Source organism: Homalodisca vitripennis, chromosome X (assembly GCF_021130785.1).
Source record: "Homalodisca vitripennis isolate AUS2020 chromosome X, UT_GWSS_2.1, whole genome shotgun sequence".
NCBI lineage: Eukaryota > Metazoa > Arthropoda > Insecta > Hemiptera > Cicadellidae > Homalodisca > Homalodisca vitripennis.
The window spans coordinates 123,264,385-123,283,068 of record NC_060215.1 but is presented as its reverse complement, the minus strand read 5'-3'; the positions used below and the strand labels follow the sequence as shown (position 1 = coordinate 123,283,068).

Genomic DNA, 18,684 nt, shown 5'->3' with positions numbered 1-18,684 from the left:
CACAAAAATCCTCTATTTGGATTCAAGTACAAAGAAATTGTATAGCGACAAAAAACATATGACATGACAGAAACACCACTTCTAATTTATAGATGAATTAGTAAATTATAAATAGGCGATAAAATTTAGTTAAAATTTAGTACAATTGTACGATTTAGTATAAATTTATGCACTCATGAAAGGGTTATTAAGGATTCAAAGTGATTATTTTCCTTCCTTGTTAAGAATTTCGTAACTATCACACTCTCTACATATTTCATGTGTGATATTCTTCCCAACAGAGTTGCTTTAAAAATACGTTCAAACTTTTGAATTAGATGGAAAATATTCTTATGTTGAATTTTATCATACAAATGCACATTATGGAAATAATTCAAAATCAATCAACATAAAAATTATTTTTATTATCATTTAAATTATTTTTTACAACAGACATAAACAATTTTACAATAATTTAACACATTGTTTGCAAACATATAGTAACAACTATTTTCATATAAAAACAATTAATTAATGTAACTGCTAATACAAGAACCACCAAGAAAGATAAAATTACATATTGTTATGAGTGCCACGATGCACATGGCAATCCTTATTTTCTGGTTGATCCTTGTATGATACAGCACCACGAAACTGGTTTAACGGTAAGTTTATCACTATTACACTCAGCCTCTAATGTTCAAAAATGGTGCAAGTATATCAAAATAATGTACAAGAACTTAACTTATAAAACTTCCAAGATCCATAACTTGTTGAAATCTGGCAGTCGCTAGCAGTACTGCAGCAGTGTTCTCAACCGAACAGTGGTAACTTACTTAAGATTCGCTATTGTCCACAATAAACTTTTTTCATCAGCACATATTTATTAACAATTAAATACGTATGTACTGTGTACAATTTGATTTTACGTAAACTTCAGTCTTACCAACTTATAGGAAATAACTAAACTAAATATTAAATTAACGGATAACACATGAACATTAGAAATTTTCTCTTAAAAATAATTCTCTGCTGCCTAACTACTTTAGTTGTAAAAAACACAAAAATACACAAGTGACAATTCATTAATATTATTGTCTGTAGTGACGACGTGGTAGTTGTTGGAGATGATGGAGTCTAAATCCCCATCCTCATCCGAAAAGTGAGTCAGGATGTGGCTATGGAAGTCCTCAAACTTGGCAGATCTGTGGAACAACTGGCTGCACAGTGACCAGATATGGTCCTCATTGAAGTACTCAAAGTCCACACCTGCCACACATTACACTTTATTACACAGTTGAACACGTTTAGTAAACTTAACAAATATTCTTGTAAATACTCATTTTAAAAGTAGAAATTGAAATAGGTAATAATGAGAGTAGTTGTTTTAACCCTTTCAGTGCCAAACACTTATTTTCACCATGCTCAGCACATGACCACATGGATCGCTGTAGTCTTTATGAAATGTTTTGGTAATCCGAACTCTGAACAATGTATCTTCAACCATGTAACTTTACAGACAGCTGAAACCAGTGCTACCATTTACAGCCTGGTTGCAAAAGTAAAATATGATGGAAAACCAACAATGCATGACTACAACACTTCTTTTCAAGATTTAGCTGTGGATTTTAAGAGAGTAGGACTTAAACATGTTATATGTTCCCCAATAGGATGTCTGGGAGACAATGTTAATTGACTGATTTAATTTTTAACTTGAAAAAAATTCCAAGTTGAAAAAAGTGCAAACTAATTATTGTGTCCTACTTCCAGAACCCTTACCGTCAGTTACGAAATGGATTGTCACATGACGAATTCAACTACCAAATAACAAAACTTATCAATACCATCTCAACATCTACAAATTACAACTACCAAAAAGAAACTTACAGTCTTCAACTCCACAACACACACTGTCAGTAGATATATCAACTAATTGTGATAATGTGAAAACAGTGCCTGGGACCTCACATTTAGTGAGATTCTAATGCAGAGTGTAAATACAAGTGTATTGTTGAATTAAAAAATAATGTAAATGAAGAAGAAAAAGATACCGCTATTAACATTTTAGTGTTAATAATAGTTTAGATTGTTTACACCAAAACAATCCTTTTTTATGGCAAACCCAACCTCAAATTTAAAGACATAAAAAATTGTAATAATAATAAATGTGTTGCATTTTTTCACCAGAATATAAGAGGGCTTCAGTCATCAATTGAGTCTCTCAAAATTACTCTTGATGAATTAAATTCAGAAATTTTTGTACTTTCAGAACATAAAATGCTTAGAACAACTTCAGAAAGAATAAACATCTTAGATTATAAAGTAACCAGCAGTTTTGGTAAAGAGACATCACATGGAGGGGGTGTGGTCAATTTGGCTAAACCACACTTGAATTTCAAAAAAGTGACTTAAAAGAAATTGAACAAATATTTAGCAAAAAAATATTTGAATGCTCTTGGTTGAAAATATCCTCCCTCTCAAAAATTCAAATTTACTGGTTGCAGGTTCCTAGAGAAATCCAATTAAATTAAATAAAAAAGAATTAGTTGCAGATTAGGTAAAATGTTTGAAAACCTAACAAATAAATTTTCAGATATAACAGTTCTGGGAGATATAAATACCAACCTGGCGGAACAAGGCCTTGCATCCAAAAATCGAAATACCCTTTTAGTAGCTAATGGTCTATGATACTCAGTTAATTTTCCAACCAGGGTTACAGAAACATCAGAAAGCACAATTGACAACATATTCACAAATATTGACAAAGAAAGTATCAATATAATACGAATAAACAGACAACTGTCCAACCATGATGCCCAATTATTGAGCATTAATTCCTTAGCTCAGAAAAATAAAACCAAACAACTTTTACTTATGTTAGATGTTTTCAAGAAAATTTTCTGATGCAAATATTAGCAAATTTTCCATGGTGTTACAAGAAATAATGGAACTCAGTAAAATAGATAGAGATACACAGTTTAATGTTTCTAAAAGGTAGAGAAATTAATAAATCATACAAAAAAGTGTACGAGAAAAAAAACAAAATTTTTCCAAAACCTTTAACTTATCTTCTAATAGTAATAAAACTACATGCAAAATAATGAGGTTGGGTAGAACGCTTTAAAAGAGAATAGTATAATTATTAAGCTGCATGATAAACTTGTTCATGATCCTGTTACTATATGTGAAAGTTTCAATAATGAATTTATAAATTTTGTTGAGGACAATATTTTAACTTATGTAGATGATAGTAGCGCAAATGGCAATAATTATGTAATTGTAACTTATCTACTACAAGTTGTAAAATCTTCAGATGTAACCCAATCAATGAGAAGGAAACTTTAAAAATAATTAGTAGTATAAAAAAACAAAAGAAGTTCAGACTTTTATGAAATACCGATAATTTTAATAAAAAATGTCCAAGGCAATATTTTAACCAGTAATAATAATCAAACTACTAATTAGAGTACTTTAAGGTTTACTAATAAAAACACTAGCATCTTTCCTTCAATTAAAGAAGCTAATAGACATTTATCCTAAATCTGGTAAAGAAAATAACGATAGTCTGGATTTGACTAAAGTAGTTATCTCTAACAATCAGTCTACTACCAGCAACAATAGCAGAAACCATTCAATGTTGTCACCCAAATCGAGTAAAAATATCTCAATTGACAAAAAAAGAGCAAGATTATTGAGAAGGCAGTGGTGTGCATCAGCGTTGGAAATACAAGTAATATCTGCTGATTTGGAGGACTGTGATGGTTTGCCAGAAATTCAGGATTTGGAACAAGTGAACTCGAAAAGGGAAAATGAAAATAGTCGTAATAGTTTTGCTGATGTTAAATACAGAAAGCGTGAACTGAACATTTGGCAAGTTCATCATAGTAGGCCTACTAAGATCATGAACAAAAAACTATGATTTTAACCGGACATGCAACTGTGAATAGAGGCTGAAAGTTGCTCAGAAACATAGACATGTTATTTGTTTATATGCTGGTGTGTGGGTTAATTATTTAGTCCCAAATAAAGATACTAATAAGGTAAATGGTGAATGTATACATGAAATACATCAGTAATGTGTAGGCCTACCCTTAATACTGTTAACTAGTTTAACTTATGTCTATGATAATGTAGATGTTGATGCTGTGTTTTCATTGTTTGTTGATGTGTCAAGTTATTATTACGTTATTTATCGTCCTTTTATCACTGTAGCTAAAAAATCTCACTGTAATCTTAAACCCCATATACTTTTCAACTTAACAATATGAGAGCTTATATTTTTAGTGTTACGTGACAGATGGAACTTAGTATAGATACTAGGGACAAGATCATTTTAAATAACTTAAAAAAACTGTACAATCAAGAAATTAATAAGGTGCAGAAGAGTGCTAATGACAACATGATTACAAATGCAAATAATAAATGTAAAACAGCATGAAGAGAGTAGGCCTAGTAATAATATTGTACCTGTAACACCTTATATATTGAATAAGTTTTTATTAACCCTAGTAGTAATAGTGTAAATACAAAGTGAAAAGTAATTGACTATGATACCACCTTAATATCTGTTGTTTCCAAAATGAGTTGTTCACGCTAATGAAGACTTGTATGCTATGTCAAATGTAGTTGTAAAAATACTATAGATGTTATAATTATACCTCTTAATTATATAATCAATTGAGTCTCAGTCGAGAGTCAGTTTCCTAGCCGAGTTGTTCACGCAATGAAGACTTGTATGCTATGTCAAATGTAGTTGTAAAAATACTATAGATGTTATAATTATTCCTCTTAATTATATAATCAATTGAGTCTTAGTCGAGAGTCAGTTTCCTAGCCGTTTAAAGTTTTCTTAGGATACCCCTATATTTTAAGAAAGGAGATCACAAATTACCAGAGAACTACCGTCCTATAACTATAGTTCCAATAATTAGTAAACAATAGAACCCTATTTAATAAGGCAATTTTATTATCAATATATAACATACAACGATTTAATTTATCCTTTTTTAGACCAAATCACTCCACTGTAATGGTTATTAAATCAGTTATTGAAGTTGTCTCGCATTGTTTTAAAAATAAGCTGGTGGCTAGAAATAGTCTGATAGATTTAAAAAAAGGCTTTTGACGTTATTACTCACTCTATTTTATGTTTTAAAAAAACATGAATTTTATGGCTTAACAAATTACAGATAATGAAAGTTACCTAAAAGACAGAAAACAATTGGTTTGTGTTAGTAACTGTTCCTCAGAATTCTTAAATGTAGTTGCAGAGGTATCCCAAGGCTTTGTTTTAAGACCTTCTTTATTTTTATTATTTATTAACTATTTTAGTTTAAATGTACCATGTTTTTCAATTTTATATGGAGATGATACAACCTTGTTATGTTACAATACTGACAGTACCAAAGTAAAAACCCAGTGTAAAGATTTTTTAGACCAAACATAGCTCTGGTTCCCTGTAAATTACCTATGAAAGTAAAACTGAACATACAAAAGTGTAATATGTACTTGGTTAATTGTAGAATTGGTTTATACTAACAAACTGCAATTTTTAATTATATAAGAATTTTAATGCTGTTTTTATTTTTAAATCCATTTATTTTTGTACTTTTTAACTTACGTCTTAGTTGTAAGTAATTTTATGAAGCCTAGTGTAATTTGTTCCAATTAATAGCTAATAAACTATTAGGTATTTATTAATTAATATTAAATATTAAATATTAATTATATATAATTAATATGTATATGTACACATATGTATGTATATGTATAATTTTATGTATATATATACATAAAAATGACTTCATGGGCTTTTAACAATTGCCATAATCATAATCCAATGCCATAATTGATACAAATTAAACTTCTTAGAGATTTAAGCGTGCCTTAGAAAAATTTGTTATCCAACCTCAAACAACAAAGTTTTATTATAGCAGCAGTACAATTTGTTGAGAGGTATACAATAATAATACAATTACATACATAATTTAAAATGTATTGAAATCAAATCATTTTTTTAGAAATTACTTTATATCCTTATAACAATTTTTAATCTTGAAATATTTCTAGATCATGGAGTTTCTACAGTTTTGAAAGTGTTATGAGTTTATAAGAGTTTAAAACTTACCTTTTATTCCATATGTGCCAGAAGGAATATAAGTATAAGTAGGCCTAAGTATCAAGTCATACATTTATGAAAAGTATGGAAATATGGTGGTAAATTTTATAAAATTTCCACCAAAATATCACGCTAAGTTAATGTTAGGATTATTTTGTAAATATTTTCACTAAGATATAAATATACATTGTACAATGTTATGTCCTCTTTTATGAAACTGTATTGTTTGAGAAATGAACTTAAGAGGAATATTGTTTTCTCAATACACTGCTTGAAATCCTAGGTAACATTAATTAATCCTTTTCCTACAGAGAATTGATAATTTAAAAAATAAAAGGAGAGCTCAATATAGTCATTATCATAGTCATATTTCTTTATTAAAATATTCTTCAAGAACAGCAATAGTGTCACAATGTAATATCATGGCCAACTGAAGGAGGCCAATATGTGTACCCCGAAGAAAAATGTCCTCAGAGTTGAAAGTTTTCCCTATAAATAAACCTCATAGGTATCATCGGTCCACAAAAACTTTGCTAACTGTTAATTTTTAAGCAGATTTGACTCCATGATTAATAAATAATCTCAGCATTATTCTATCTAGGTAACTCAGAAGATAACACAACTAACATTTATTATTTAAGTAACCTGTGCCAAACTACACATAGCCTATTTCTTTGGCAATTTGAATTATTGATCCTCAATAGATTTTGTAAAATGTTAACTGAAGTTTTTCGTGATATATACTTTAACAGTATTTGGCATTAAAAGAACTTTAAAATCTACTTTTCAATGATCAGTTTTAATTATTTCTTGACTAGCTGATATATCCGAGAATTATAATTGTGATAGCAATGTTCTGAAGTGGTGTAAATAGGAAAACTAGAATATAGGATAAACACACTGGTGCACAGAGCAGCTATTATAAAACATGGATCACAAACGGATTGTATTAGAGATTGAGATTGTATTTAATTTGTTCATAGTCTAACTAAGATGTGATGAGAAATAACTTACCTGCACCAACTCTGTTATCTCACATATCTTCAGGTGGTTCACAGACTTGTGCCTGGTTCTGACTTGTGTTTGCTGTCTCATTTTCTGTTTTTTCATTATTCTGGCACTTTTTGCATGGCAAACCAGCATCTATGAAACAAGTTTTGATTATCACACATGAATTTAACGATTAACCTTTCGCACACCACTAATAAATCCATTAACTTTACTATGTGACTGACAAAAGACACATTGTCAAACACAAGACTAATAGGGTACTCACTGATAGCAGAATACTGCAGAAAACACCATCAGAAGGGAGGAGTTGCTATATTCACAAATGGCACTTTAAAATGTCAAATTGAAACAATTGACACTTAGGAATACAGTTTGGAAATGATATGTGAAGTAGCAGTTGCTAAGATTGAACTTGGCAAGTCCAGTCTCTACCTAGTTGGGGTTTACAGGACTAAAGGAAACTTGGAGGCGGGTCTGGATGTTGTATCTGACCAACTAACAAGCCAATAGTAATCATGGGTGACTTTAATATTGACAGCAAGGCAAAAAAGAATGACTACATTCTATGACAGAAATCTTGACTAGTTACAACATCCAGAGACTGGACCTCCCATACATTAGAATCACACCAACCTCCAGAACATCCATAGACTGTGTATGCACTAAGCTGCAGCAAGAAAAGCTGCATGTTAAGGTTTTAAACACAGCAATCTCAGACCACACAGGACAGCTCTGTACCATCAACTTAGATAACTACTTACCCCCACCACCATTGGCCGAACGAAGAAACATGAGTACAAGAAATTTGCCTAAGTTAAAAACTCTCCTTCACCAGCAAAACTGGACAGCAGTCTACAGCTCAACAAATGCACAGGAGTCTTACAACAGTTTTAGCAGTATTCTTTCTAACGCAATAGATATGACATGCCCTATAACAAAAATGAGTTTAAAAACAAAACGAAATAAACAAATTCTGACTGACCCCATAGCAACGCAGTTGAGGAGACATTACATTGAAGCTCAAGACTTACACAATATAACTGGAAGTGAGATTGACAAAAATAATGCAGCTCAATTAAAAAAAGAATATGTCCTTAGGCTGAAACATCTGAGACGACAATAAAACATTGATGTGATAACCATGGCAGATAACAAATCAAAGGCAATATGGAAAATTATAAATTCAGAGAGGAATTCAAAAGAGGATAAGCCCCTGCCCTTAGCATTAGACATACAGGGAGAACTGATAAGTGACCCAGTCAAAATTGCAGAACAATTCAACAACTTTTTCATAAATATAGCCGATGACACAATACAATATCAAAACCAAGACAGTGTTCAAAGAATACTATCAGACGCAAATCCAGATATTCCTAATTTAATACTACAACCGACATCCCTACAACTAAATAAACAATATAATGCCAAGACAAGTAAACAAATTTTGTTTCTTTGAATTCAAAGCTAATTATTATTATAGCTAAATCATAAAAGGTAAAAGCCAAAAACGTATAAAACAGGGCAGTTTACTTAAAATTAGCGTAGCTATTGATAAAAATAAAAAAGAACTATTTACAAAATTGTTTATTTTAAATAAATTGTAACTTAATTGCAAAATGTAATTAAACTGAAAGTTTAACACTACACAAGATGAACAATAATAACGAGATAGGCTACATAGTAGAGGTGCGCTTGGGACAACCGAAAAAGCAGTAATACACGCCACGGATATGTTTGGTTATGGCTCTGTAGGAGATGCAGAACTGACGAGCAGACAGTCAGAGTTAGACAAAGAGCGCTCACCTCCCACCTGCAGAGTGAAGGTCGTTTATAAATACTTCCTTGGCAACCGCGATAAGCACGGAGCAAGCGCCAGGCATTTCGAAGGGCTTTTGTGAACTAAACAACTCTCCAAGAGACATAATCTATGATAACGGATATAACTATATTTGGCGTTTTGGTCAAAGTCAACTATTATAATATATCCGTCTAAGACGTGGAAAAGAAAAAGAAAAATTAATTGACTGCCCCCTATCCTCAAATCTCGGATGTGTCACTGCCAAAAAGGTTCTACTAAAATCCCAAAATCCATTTTCTATTGTGTCATACTTTTAATACATATAAAAGAAAACTTGTAAATATATTATAAAACTTAAGCAAATACATTACGCAAACTAGACAGGAAACAGGTTTACAGGATACAAGTGGAAATATGACAATGATCTTTCTGTTATATGAAATATTACATCTCGGTTAAGGCATTGCTATTGTAAGGCATTACCAATACCTCTATATAACTGTAATGGATGGCATGTATACCCATGGAGAACAGTCATTATATTATACACCACAGACTCATCTCAAGTACTGCATTGCACCTATAAATATAGTGAATAGTGGTAGTACTCCAATTGACAACTAACTACAAAATGCATTCCCACTTCCCCCTCCCATCACTGGTGCACTATTTTTACCTCCGTAAAGTTCCTTGGTTTACTAATATAGCTCAGATAAAGGATGATTATTATAAAGTATAAACTCTTTAATTTTTCCCTCAAAGTGTTGACTTTAACCCTCTCCCGCTCGGATTGTTTCCAGGCGCTCACGGTGCTTCTAACCTCAATTAATTCGCTCTGCCAGTCGCGCTCGGTCAAAATACGCGGCGCCTTAACTTACATACGTTCTGTCATTGTAATTAACTATAATTATATATATATATATATATATATTAATTATTTTACTATATGTTGGTTCAATGAAGTTGATTGTACGAGACCAGGGAGGTTGCATACGGACAGCTGGGCGCCGGGTTGTTTATTGCACAGTTACTTGGTGAAGGTCATTGTCTGGCTCGCTGTCACTGCCCCTGCCACTGTGATCACTCTGAACTACATCCTCAATGCCACCAACCACTTCACAAAGCTCTGGTACATCACTACACTCATTTGAATCGTCGCAATCACTACTAATAACGAGATCGATTTCACTGTCACGAACTATAACCCGCCATTGTTTCCGCACAACTAATATAAATAGCAAAATAATGGAATAAATCTACTGTAAAAGTAAGTAAATGGTCTCCTGATAGCAAACAACCCGTAGTAGTACAAACTATTGCTACTCGAGAGCAGCACTTATCGGCTCTAGTAGATAAAGCAGTGCGTGCCGATCTGTGCCGTTTAGGCTGCAGTGGCTATGTGGTGGCCGTGCCGATTCATGCCTTGCGAGCGGGAGAGGACACTTTTAAGGAACTAGGGTTTCAGGAAATGTTCACTAATGCACAGACAGTAAGGGGGTATATTACAAAATTTGGCTACCGTCGATAAATTTTGTATTTAATATTATAAGATTTGTCATAGTAAAACTAATTATTGTTTTAAAAACTTAATGAGCGATTTCATTTGCAATGCCTTAGACCAAAACTTTTCAAACTTTGCAAACTTGAATATGCTAACAAATCATAAGATACCAGTGAGCAGAATGTCTGAATGGAAATTTGTGGAACACATGCCGGTCACTAATGCCGTTCCTTAATGGTCTTTTCATTATTAAAAGAGCAAAATGAAGTGAAAAAATAAAAACAATTATTTAGTTACTTTAATCAAGTTCAGTATAGTATGGATTACTGTCATGATTCGGTTCGATGTTTAAAAATGAAGGTGAATGGAAGAAGTAGCCTACTTACTTTTGACCAATGCGGTGAGAGTCGCTAAGGTGGCTCTGAGGCTGGCCTGTTGCTTCAACAACTGTTCTTTCTGCTCCCGCATATTCTCCATCACCTTACGCAGATCCTGCGCTACCTCTTCTTGCTCGGTCAAGCCTGTCCCCAGAGTGAAGTTACAATCCTCTAAGCTCAGCGTTCCAGTCTGCAAAGCCGACATCTGCAATCACACGTTCCAGTGTCCTACTAATGTCAAACCAAAAACATCACTACTTGTTTCAAAAGCTGATTTCTTAGGGATAAGAATTTTCAGGGTTTTATTTAAGACTGAACAACAAATCAATCACAACTGAAGTTCAACTATAAGAGTTGTACATGCGTGACAGCAATAACTTCAAGGTTTTCCAGAGGAAGAGTTGAGTGACATGAGTATCAAATGCCATTGTCACCTACCCAAAGAATCACATGATAGTGTACGGATGAAGGACCGTAGAGTCTAAATGGTGGTTGTAAAAACGTAGTCCTGTTCACTCTTAGGTCATTTTTCCTGCTATCCCCATGTCAGTTAGGTGAGGATTAAATACCATTGCTGGCTGACAAGAAATCAATGATAGTGTATGGATAAAGGACCATAGACTCTAACTGGTTGCAAAACTGTATTAATGATCACCCTTATAAACAATCCCACTCTTATCCCCCATGATATCTAAATTCAAAATGTTCCAGAGTATGATTTGAATTAAATTGGTATCAAATGCCATTGCTGGCTCAACCAGAATTGTGTAATAATGCATGCTAAATGCTTAAATATGCCATAAAAAATTATTATTCTTATTATTAAAATATTTTCTTTCTTATGAATGAAAAATTATCTGAGCTGTAACGTTTAAACCTATTCACTAAAAGGATAACACAATTTCGGACATTTGTCATCATTAAATGTTACAAGAATACAACAATCCAGACATCCTCTTCTTCGGGAGTCACAAAAACAATTAATTAATATGGAAGGAAACATACATCTAGATGTGTTTTAACCTTGGCTTGTGTATTGTTGTATTGCCCTATTTTGATTTGTGTTTGCTTCTCTATGTATTAAGTGTTTGCTACATCTGAAAAAGAGGATAGATTTCAATCCTCGAAACATAATGATATACTTTTGTAACATTAACAATGGCTAAAGTCCGAAATCCTGTTATTTTCAAATTTACCATTATCAACAATAAATTTTAAACAATTAACAATTCTTAATTCATAATACATGCTACCTGGTCACACTGCTGCTCCAGTTCAATGTTTTCTCCAATAATGTTACTAATAATCTTCAATGAAAATTCTTCCAAACTTCCATCTTTTTCATCTGAAAAATAAGATAAAGTTACATACCAGCAGTTTTACAAACCTGAGATTAAATATCAATTTCACTTCAATTGCTTTGCACTGAAAATTTGTACCAAATTTGCTCAATAGTAGCATGCGAGACATAATTAAAGTAGACTCACTCTGCACTTGACTCAGTCTATTCTCAGGTACCCTCTCTCAGTTGATCATTCAGTAAGTAAACTAAAACGGTGTTTGGGAATCATACATGGTTTGGAAGTTAATTTAATAAAAAAGACAGCCACACACACGCACATCCACACATATCTATATAAACAGAAAATAATCATACAACTTGAAACAATACCATGTTAACAACACAATTCACTCTATCTGATTTTCATCACTTACTTTTACTGTGGAGAAAGTTTAGTTCTTCAGCCTTACATTCATATGAAAACTAAACCTTAATAGGAATAGGAATTTATTTTTTACTTCATTTGTACACATGCAGGTTATAGAGAAATCTTTGCTTTGTTTCTCTATGTGATTTGAATTATGACTATGTATAATTGACACCATTTCTGTTCTCAATGAACATGTTATTAAAGGATGTTTTGATGATTTTGATTTGCCAAATATTTCAATTAAGACATCACAACATACAAAAATATTACTTCACAAGTATACGCTATCTTCCTAATTTACCGTCTAAGCTATCTGCTATGCTTAATAATACATAGCTGATAACAGTTTACGTTAATTACTGGATTTTAAATTTACATGGCTATTGGCTTTAACAGATATCTGTGGGTAGGTGTTTTACATGGTACTAGCTTCATAATATTTTATCCAAAAGTAATATATATTGTAACTAGAGTTTAATTTCAGAGGATCTTTGTGCATACCAAAAAGGTTAAGTGCGAGAACACAAGTGAAAGTGAAATACGGTCATCTTACACAACTCAAGATGACAACGAAGCAGACTTGGACGGTGAATCTAGGTCTACAGTCTACAGCTAATGTTTCAGGTAAGCTTCGTTCATAATCCTTCTTAGAGCCTATTCAACATGAGAATACTAACACCGAAATATTGTGTTAATAGACAGATAAATTAAAACCAAACTATTGGACAGACCAACAGTGTGTTGAGTTTTGAGCAATAGAACCAGAGCTAGCATATGAAACCTGCAGATATGTTTCAAATTTAGGTTCTGCTAAAATTTCCATGAAATTCAACCACAAAATTATTTAAAAAATCGCCGTTCAATCAGTAAAATGCAATTTTCACAAAAGACCATGTAAAATTGTAATAAATGTAACTTGACAAGTTATTACATAAATACTACAGTAAATGGGTAAAACAAAACCATACCGTTGAAGAAACTTTTACTGTCCAAGTTGATTTCTAGAATAAAATTTCAAAGATCTACTAAAGACTTTTTAATTGCCAGTAAATAATTCATAAGCCGAAGTCCTAACTACACAAACAGAGAGTGGTCATTGATAACCATGTTGTTGTATATCCAAAAAAAAGTAAAACAAAGAAAGGATGTAGTTCAGATGGAAATCCACTCAAGACTATTTGTTAAACAAGTCATGGAGTTCTCAACTGTTGTGTGATCACTGTATCTGATAAAACATATCATCATGCTTTGACATGTTGAGAACAAGTCCATGCAAGTCGAGGAGGGAATGCAACAAGGGTTCAGAGAAGTTCCAGAATTGGCAATTGAAATGGGACTGATAGAGTGTGATCTCCAAATGATGATTCACTATTGCATGCTTCTCTATAAACTTGTGTTTGATTACACAAACTGTCCAAGGCGTCTTTGTAAAACCGACTTAAAGGTGTCATCAGGAACAAGGTTCTAGGAGCTGTATGAGAGAATAAACATCATACCCTCTTCAATCAATATGACATACACTCAGCATCCAGAGGACAGTTTTTGTTTAATAAAATCTCCACAGAAGTTAACTTTAACATGAATGTTTGAATTTTTAAAAGAACTCTGGTTAAGTTGTCTCCGGCTGAAGCAAATAGGTTAATGCTCACGAACTAACAATACACTCTGAAACACTGTGTTCATCTTGAAATGAAAACAACACATTCTGGGATAAACTTATGCTTAAAATTTCAGGTCAAAATAATAAGTGAATGATGAGGTCTACAGGGTGAGGCAGACTACCCATCTGTGATGTATAGCGGCTATGCCAAGAAACCTATCTTCTTCATTTAGACAAAAACCTCCAAATTTGGATCTCAAAGAATTTTTGAAAACTTTTTAACACCCAAAAATACCCCAACATAGCACTTTTGAGGAGAGGAGTCATTTTTGAAAGATTTTCAAATGCAAAAGTTGGTCAAGCCATTCCTCATTTTTAACGTATTCACTGAACATGTTGAAAAGTTTTAATTTATCGCCTCTTGTATACAGGGTTGTCAAAATATCAATAGTGTATAGTCTCAAAGTTTTTTTTTTTACTGTTGCCTAGCTAAGAATTTTAGCAAATCCAAAATTTTATCCATGACTATCAAAGAAGTACTCTTTCTAAAAATAAGTTTCTGTATGAGAGGTTACTATATACTAAGGGTAAATTCCTATCAAATCTTAACGTTGATTACAATTTATCTACTGATGATGAAGAAGGTAGGTTTTCCGGTTCAGCCGCTATATTTCACAGACGGGTGGTCTATCCCACCCTGTATAGGCCTACAAGTTTTAAAATATGAAGTTATACATTTACCTTAAATCCAGTGACTGAAATAAGTATTGTTCTCTCTTTTGAAAACATGATGTCGGTATAGATAAAATTCCAATTGGTATAGTAATTACAAAGTGTATACACAGATTCAAAAAAATGTTTAAACACTTGGTTAAATCTTGTTTTTTTCCTTATTTCAGGTTATTTTCCTTCAAAATTAAAAATATCACAAATCATCCCAACCTTTAAAAAGTGATACAAAAGAAATTCTCTGTTATTTCAACATATTGTTATAATCAATTATTTAAAATTTCAGAATGTAATAAACTATTAGCTCAAGAACAGTTGTATTTGCCTGCAAATCCACTGTTACAGCTAGTATAGAATATACTGAAAATATTATAAACCCAGTTGATGCTAATAAAAAGGTAGCCTAATTTTCTTGATTTAGCACATGCCTTTGACAATGTGTCCCATGCCCTATAGATAAACAAACTAAAAAAATGGGAATAGGCAGAAGCGATCTAAATTGGTTTACGTCCTATCTTAGCAACTGACAACAATATGTGGAAACGCAATTCACATCAATTATTTGTTTGGTAACAGCTGCATTGATTCACGCATGCATCTACCAAACCACAAAACCGGTCATTCAAACAAAACTTTTCTTACGATCATGAAACAAATGAACATAAGAAGGTATTCTTTAAAGCCCAGAAAAATTACAAATCCACTGGAAGATTAGAAGATAAAACCAACTATCTTGCAAAGAAGAAGTTTTATGATCTCAGCCTTAGAAAACTCACAATGAGGAGTTTATTTCAGAATCATCTAATAAGAATAAGACTATCTGAAGGGTGATATATACAGAACGGTTTTCCAAAAAGCCAATTACAGATTCATCATGGTCTCTCAAAGTGAAGAACGAAACTATTAGCTGTACTAAGCCTATATTTAAATAGGTGTTTTGTGAGTGCCACTGAGGAAGCTCTTAGGTTATATGTGTCAATAAGAAGAAATGTTAACTACATAAAAAAGACGACCACATCTGCTCCTTTTACATCTTCAATCTACTAGGAAGTGCAGGAAATGAGATGCATCATCAACTGTGTTAATCAAATCTTCAGTAGGGGTTGATGACATATCATCACAAGTCTTGTCAACATAAACTTCTGGTTCAACTGATTAATTTACTAAGCAAGTCCTTTCTTCAAGGAGTGTTCCCTACAAAAATTATAACACCAAAGGTCAACAATTTATAGTGGAATGTCTAGTTTACAGGCTTAACTTGTATATAGATAAGTCTATCCTGGAAAGGTAGATTCTTCTTTAACATAGGTAATTTTTAATGCAAACTGGGTCCACCTGCGGTACATTTCACGCCCTATTTTTACAAGTTTTACCAAATCTTTTTTCTGGCTCTAGACACTCCATCAACATAATTCTTTTACTAAATTGTTGAGGAATAATTACACTACAAAAAATACTCAACATCCTGCACCTTTAACGTAATCTTTATAACGCAAATACAAACTAGACACTATAAAAGTTATGAACTGGGCTCTGAAGATTATTTTTAAATATAATTTAACACTATTTTACAGAAAAAAATATTATTAAAAACACAATTATACAACAATAAACGATAGGCTAACAAATATTGCATGACAAGAGGTGACACAGGAGCGAAAGATGAACAAAATGAGCTACGAACATTAAATTTGTAAACTGTGTTGCGCACATTTTCAATAGCAAACACCTGGTCATGTAAAGCAACCAATTGATAAAAAATATATGTTCCAAATAATCCCAGTACTAAAATGTCTTTCTGAAAGTGGAAGTATACTATTTGTAATTTTTATACCTGGGTTTTGATTGTTGTAAATATTAGGCCATAGGCTACTCTTTTTTGTATGTTAACTATATCCATTTACTGGTGGATTGAAATACATTTTCAGCTGCAATATAGTAAGAGGCCACCACAGCAATTGTATCAGGGTACCAAATTATCAATTAGAAATACTTAAACTATCAATTACAAAAACATTTTAATTACAGTTATTTACAGTTAATGTTTATCAGCTCTTTTCAATGTATGAAATAGCAATATTGTTCCAAATTAATTCAAACAAAGTATAATCACTTATATGGTATTTGAGTAATGGTCGCTAGTATATTTGTTGTCACTAGCTGTCACACACAGTAATCCTTAAAAACAGTAAAAAGTAACTAAATATTAACTTTTTTTGTTTTGTTTTATTTTATAGATACACATAACATAGCCTAGTTAGTTTTTTATTCATCAATAAATTATTAATATTTTAGATTTAAAACAGCTGAATTATATTATAATTTAAAATATCTATGACGTAATTCATGTCAACATTTTTGTTTCTATAGTTTAAATAATCAAATATGATTCTATTGTTCTGGTGGCCTCTTATTATACTGCAGCCACATTTTTCAATGTATAGCCTATTACGGTGATTAAATAGTCAATTTTCATAGGCCTTCACAATTTATTTATCTAATAGTACTGGTTAAGAGCATGTTTAATAAGTTTGTAAATGATAATTGTGATGATATAGGTTATGCTAACATAAACTTGTTTTACCTTATTAGAAATGTACTATTTGGCTTACCGTTATCGACTTCCTTTTCACATGAGTCGACAGTATTAACTGATTCTTTTTGTTTTGACGATTCTCCAACAGAATGTTTGTTTGATGTGTTGGATATTTTTGTCAGGTGACTGCCAAGGGAGTCGTTTCCTTCTATTAGTTTGGACAGACGTGTCCACAGCTGTTTATTTTCTGTTTCCACCATGTAAATATGATGAGTTAAATGAGAGATTTGCCCTGACAACTTGGCAATATGTTCCTGTAAAACATTTAAAGCTTCAATTTCATGTGACCCCACTTTTTGGTTTTCAATACCAAGTCGCAAATTTTCATCTTCTACAACTACTAATCTTTGTTGTAGTAGTTGACATCTTTCTTTCATTGTCTGCAAAGCAACCTGGAGGGCATTAAGTGACATTGTATCGGTTTTTTCAAAATTTCCACCACCAGATACTGAATACTTTATCTTCTTAATACAGTCTGCAGATAGAAATCTAAATTCTTCAAAATACACAACACTTAGTCTAATAACTTCACAGCACGAAAATTTTGGCAGAAAACTCGTAGGGAATGCTAAACTTTGTTATTAATATTTTTAATGCACTTTACAAAGTGATGTTAAAAGTAATATACTAATTTGAGCTTTAAGAAGACAGATGATAACAAACAAACAACCTTCTATGTAAACAAACAAACGAACACAACGAATATAATGAAATGAATAGAAGGTTTGACAGTTTCTCCCAATTAGAACCAAAAAATCCCCGTTTCCCAAATTTCCCTCCAAACTTTTCTTTGTTCCAAAATATACCAAACAATGTAGGTATATATTTTATAAGTTTGAAGTAGTAATTACATTACAATAAATTATGATAACACTCATTATTTATATTTCATAATACTAGTATACAAATTTCACGTAACGTTTTTAGAATTTGATATGTCACTAAAGAGTTGTTTGTCTGTAGATTTACCAACATCAGAAATACCGTACAAAATCTTAAATCACCAGGACAAACACGATTTTTTAGTAAGCGATAACTTAATTAATTTTAGCCTCAAAATATAGCAAACTTTTATGCACTGGTGTTGTTGACTGGAGTAGACGTAAAGTGAATAAAACCTAGCACTTGTTAAGGGTTAGCAACTGCTAGGGATATCCCGGAAATCTAGCATTTGCTTACGAATTCAACTGATGACAAGAGAAATTGTCCAGGTTTTACAGCTAGCAATTGCTAGGGATTTGTTACAACACTTAGGGTTTGCTA

At 32.2% G+C, this 18,684-nt stretch overlaps 1 protein-coding gene across 1 annotated transcript; it reads right to left on the bottom strand.

Annotated features, from left to right (window-relative positions):
* Positions 1-414: 414 nt before the first annotated feature.
* Positions 415-17,946, bottom strand: LOC124368593 (protein spindle-F-like). Its single transcript, XM_046825834.1, has 5 exons — positions 17,438-17,946; positions 12,038-12,129; positions 10,794-10,989; positions 7,112-7,240; positions 415-1,248 (listed from the first exon to the last, which is right to left on the bottom strand). The coding sequence occupies exons 1-4, from the start codon at positions 17,832-17,834 to the stop codon at positions 7,131-7,133; spliced, it is 795 nt and encodes a 264-aa protein (XP_046681790.1). The 5' UTR covers positions 17,835-17,946; the 3' UTR covers positions 415-1,248; positions 7,112-7,130.
* Positions 17,947-18,684: the final 738 nt, after the last annotated feature.

Coding starts and splice junctions, on each gene's coding strand:
- LOC124368593 (XM_046825834.1), bottom strand. CDS start 17,834: ATGTCACTTAATGCCCTCCAGGTTGCTTTGCAGACAATGAAAGAAAGA. Junction 10,990..12,037: donor TGGAGCAGCAGTGTGACCAG/GTAGCATGTATT, acceptor GTGTGATTGCAG/ATGTCGGCTTTGCAGACTGG. Junction 7,241..10,793: donor TCTCACCGCATTGGTCAAAA/GTAAGTAGGCTA, acceptor CTTGTTTCATAG/ATGCTGGTTTGCCATGCAAA.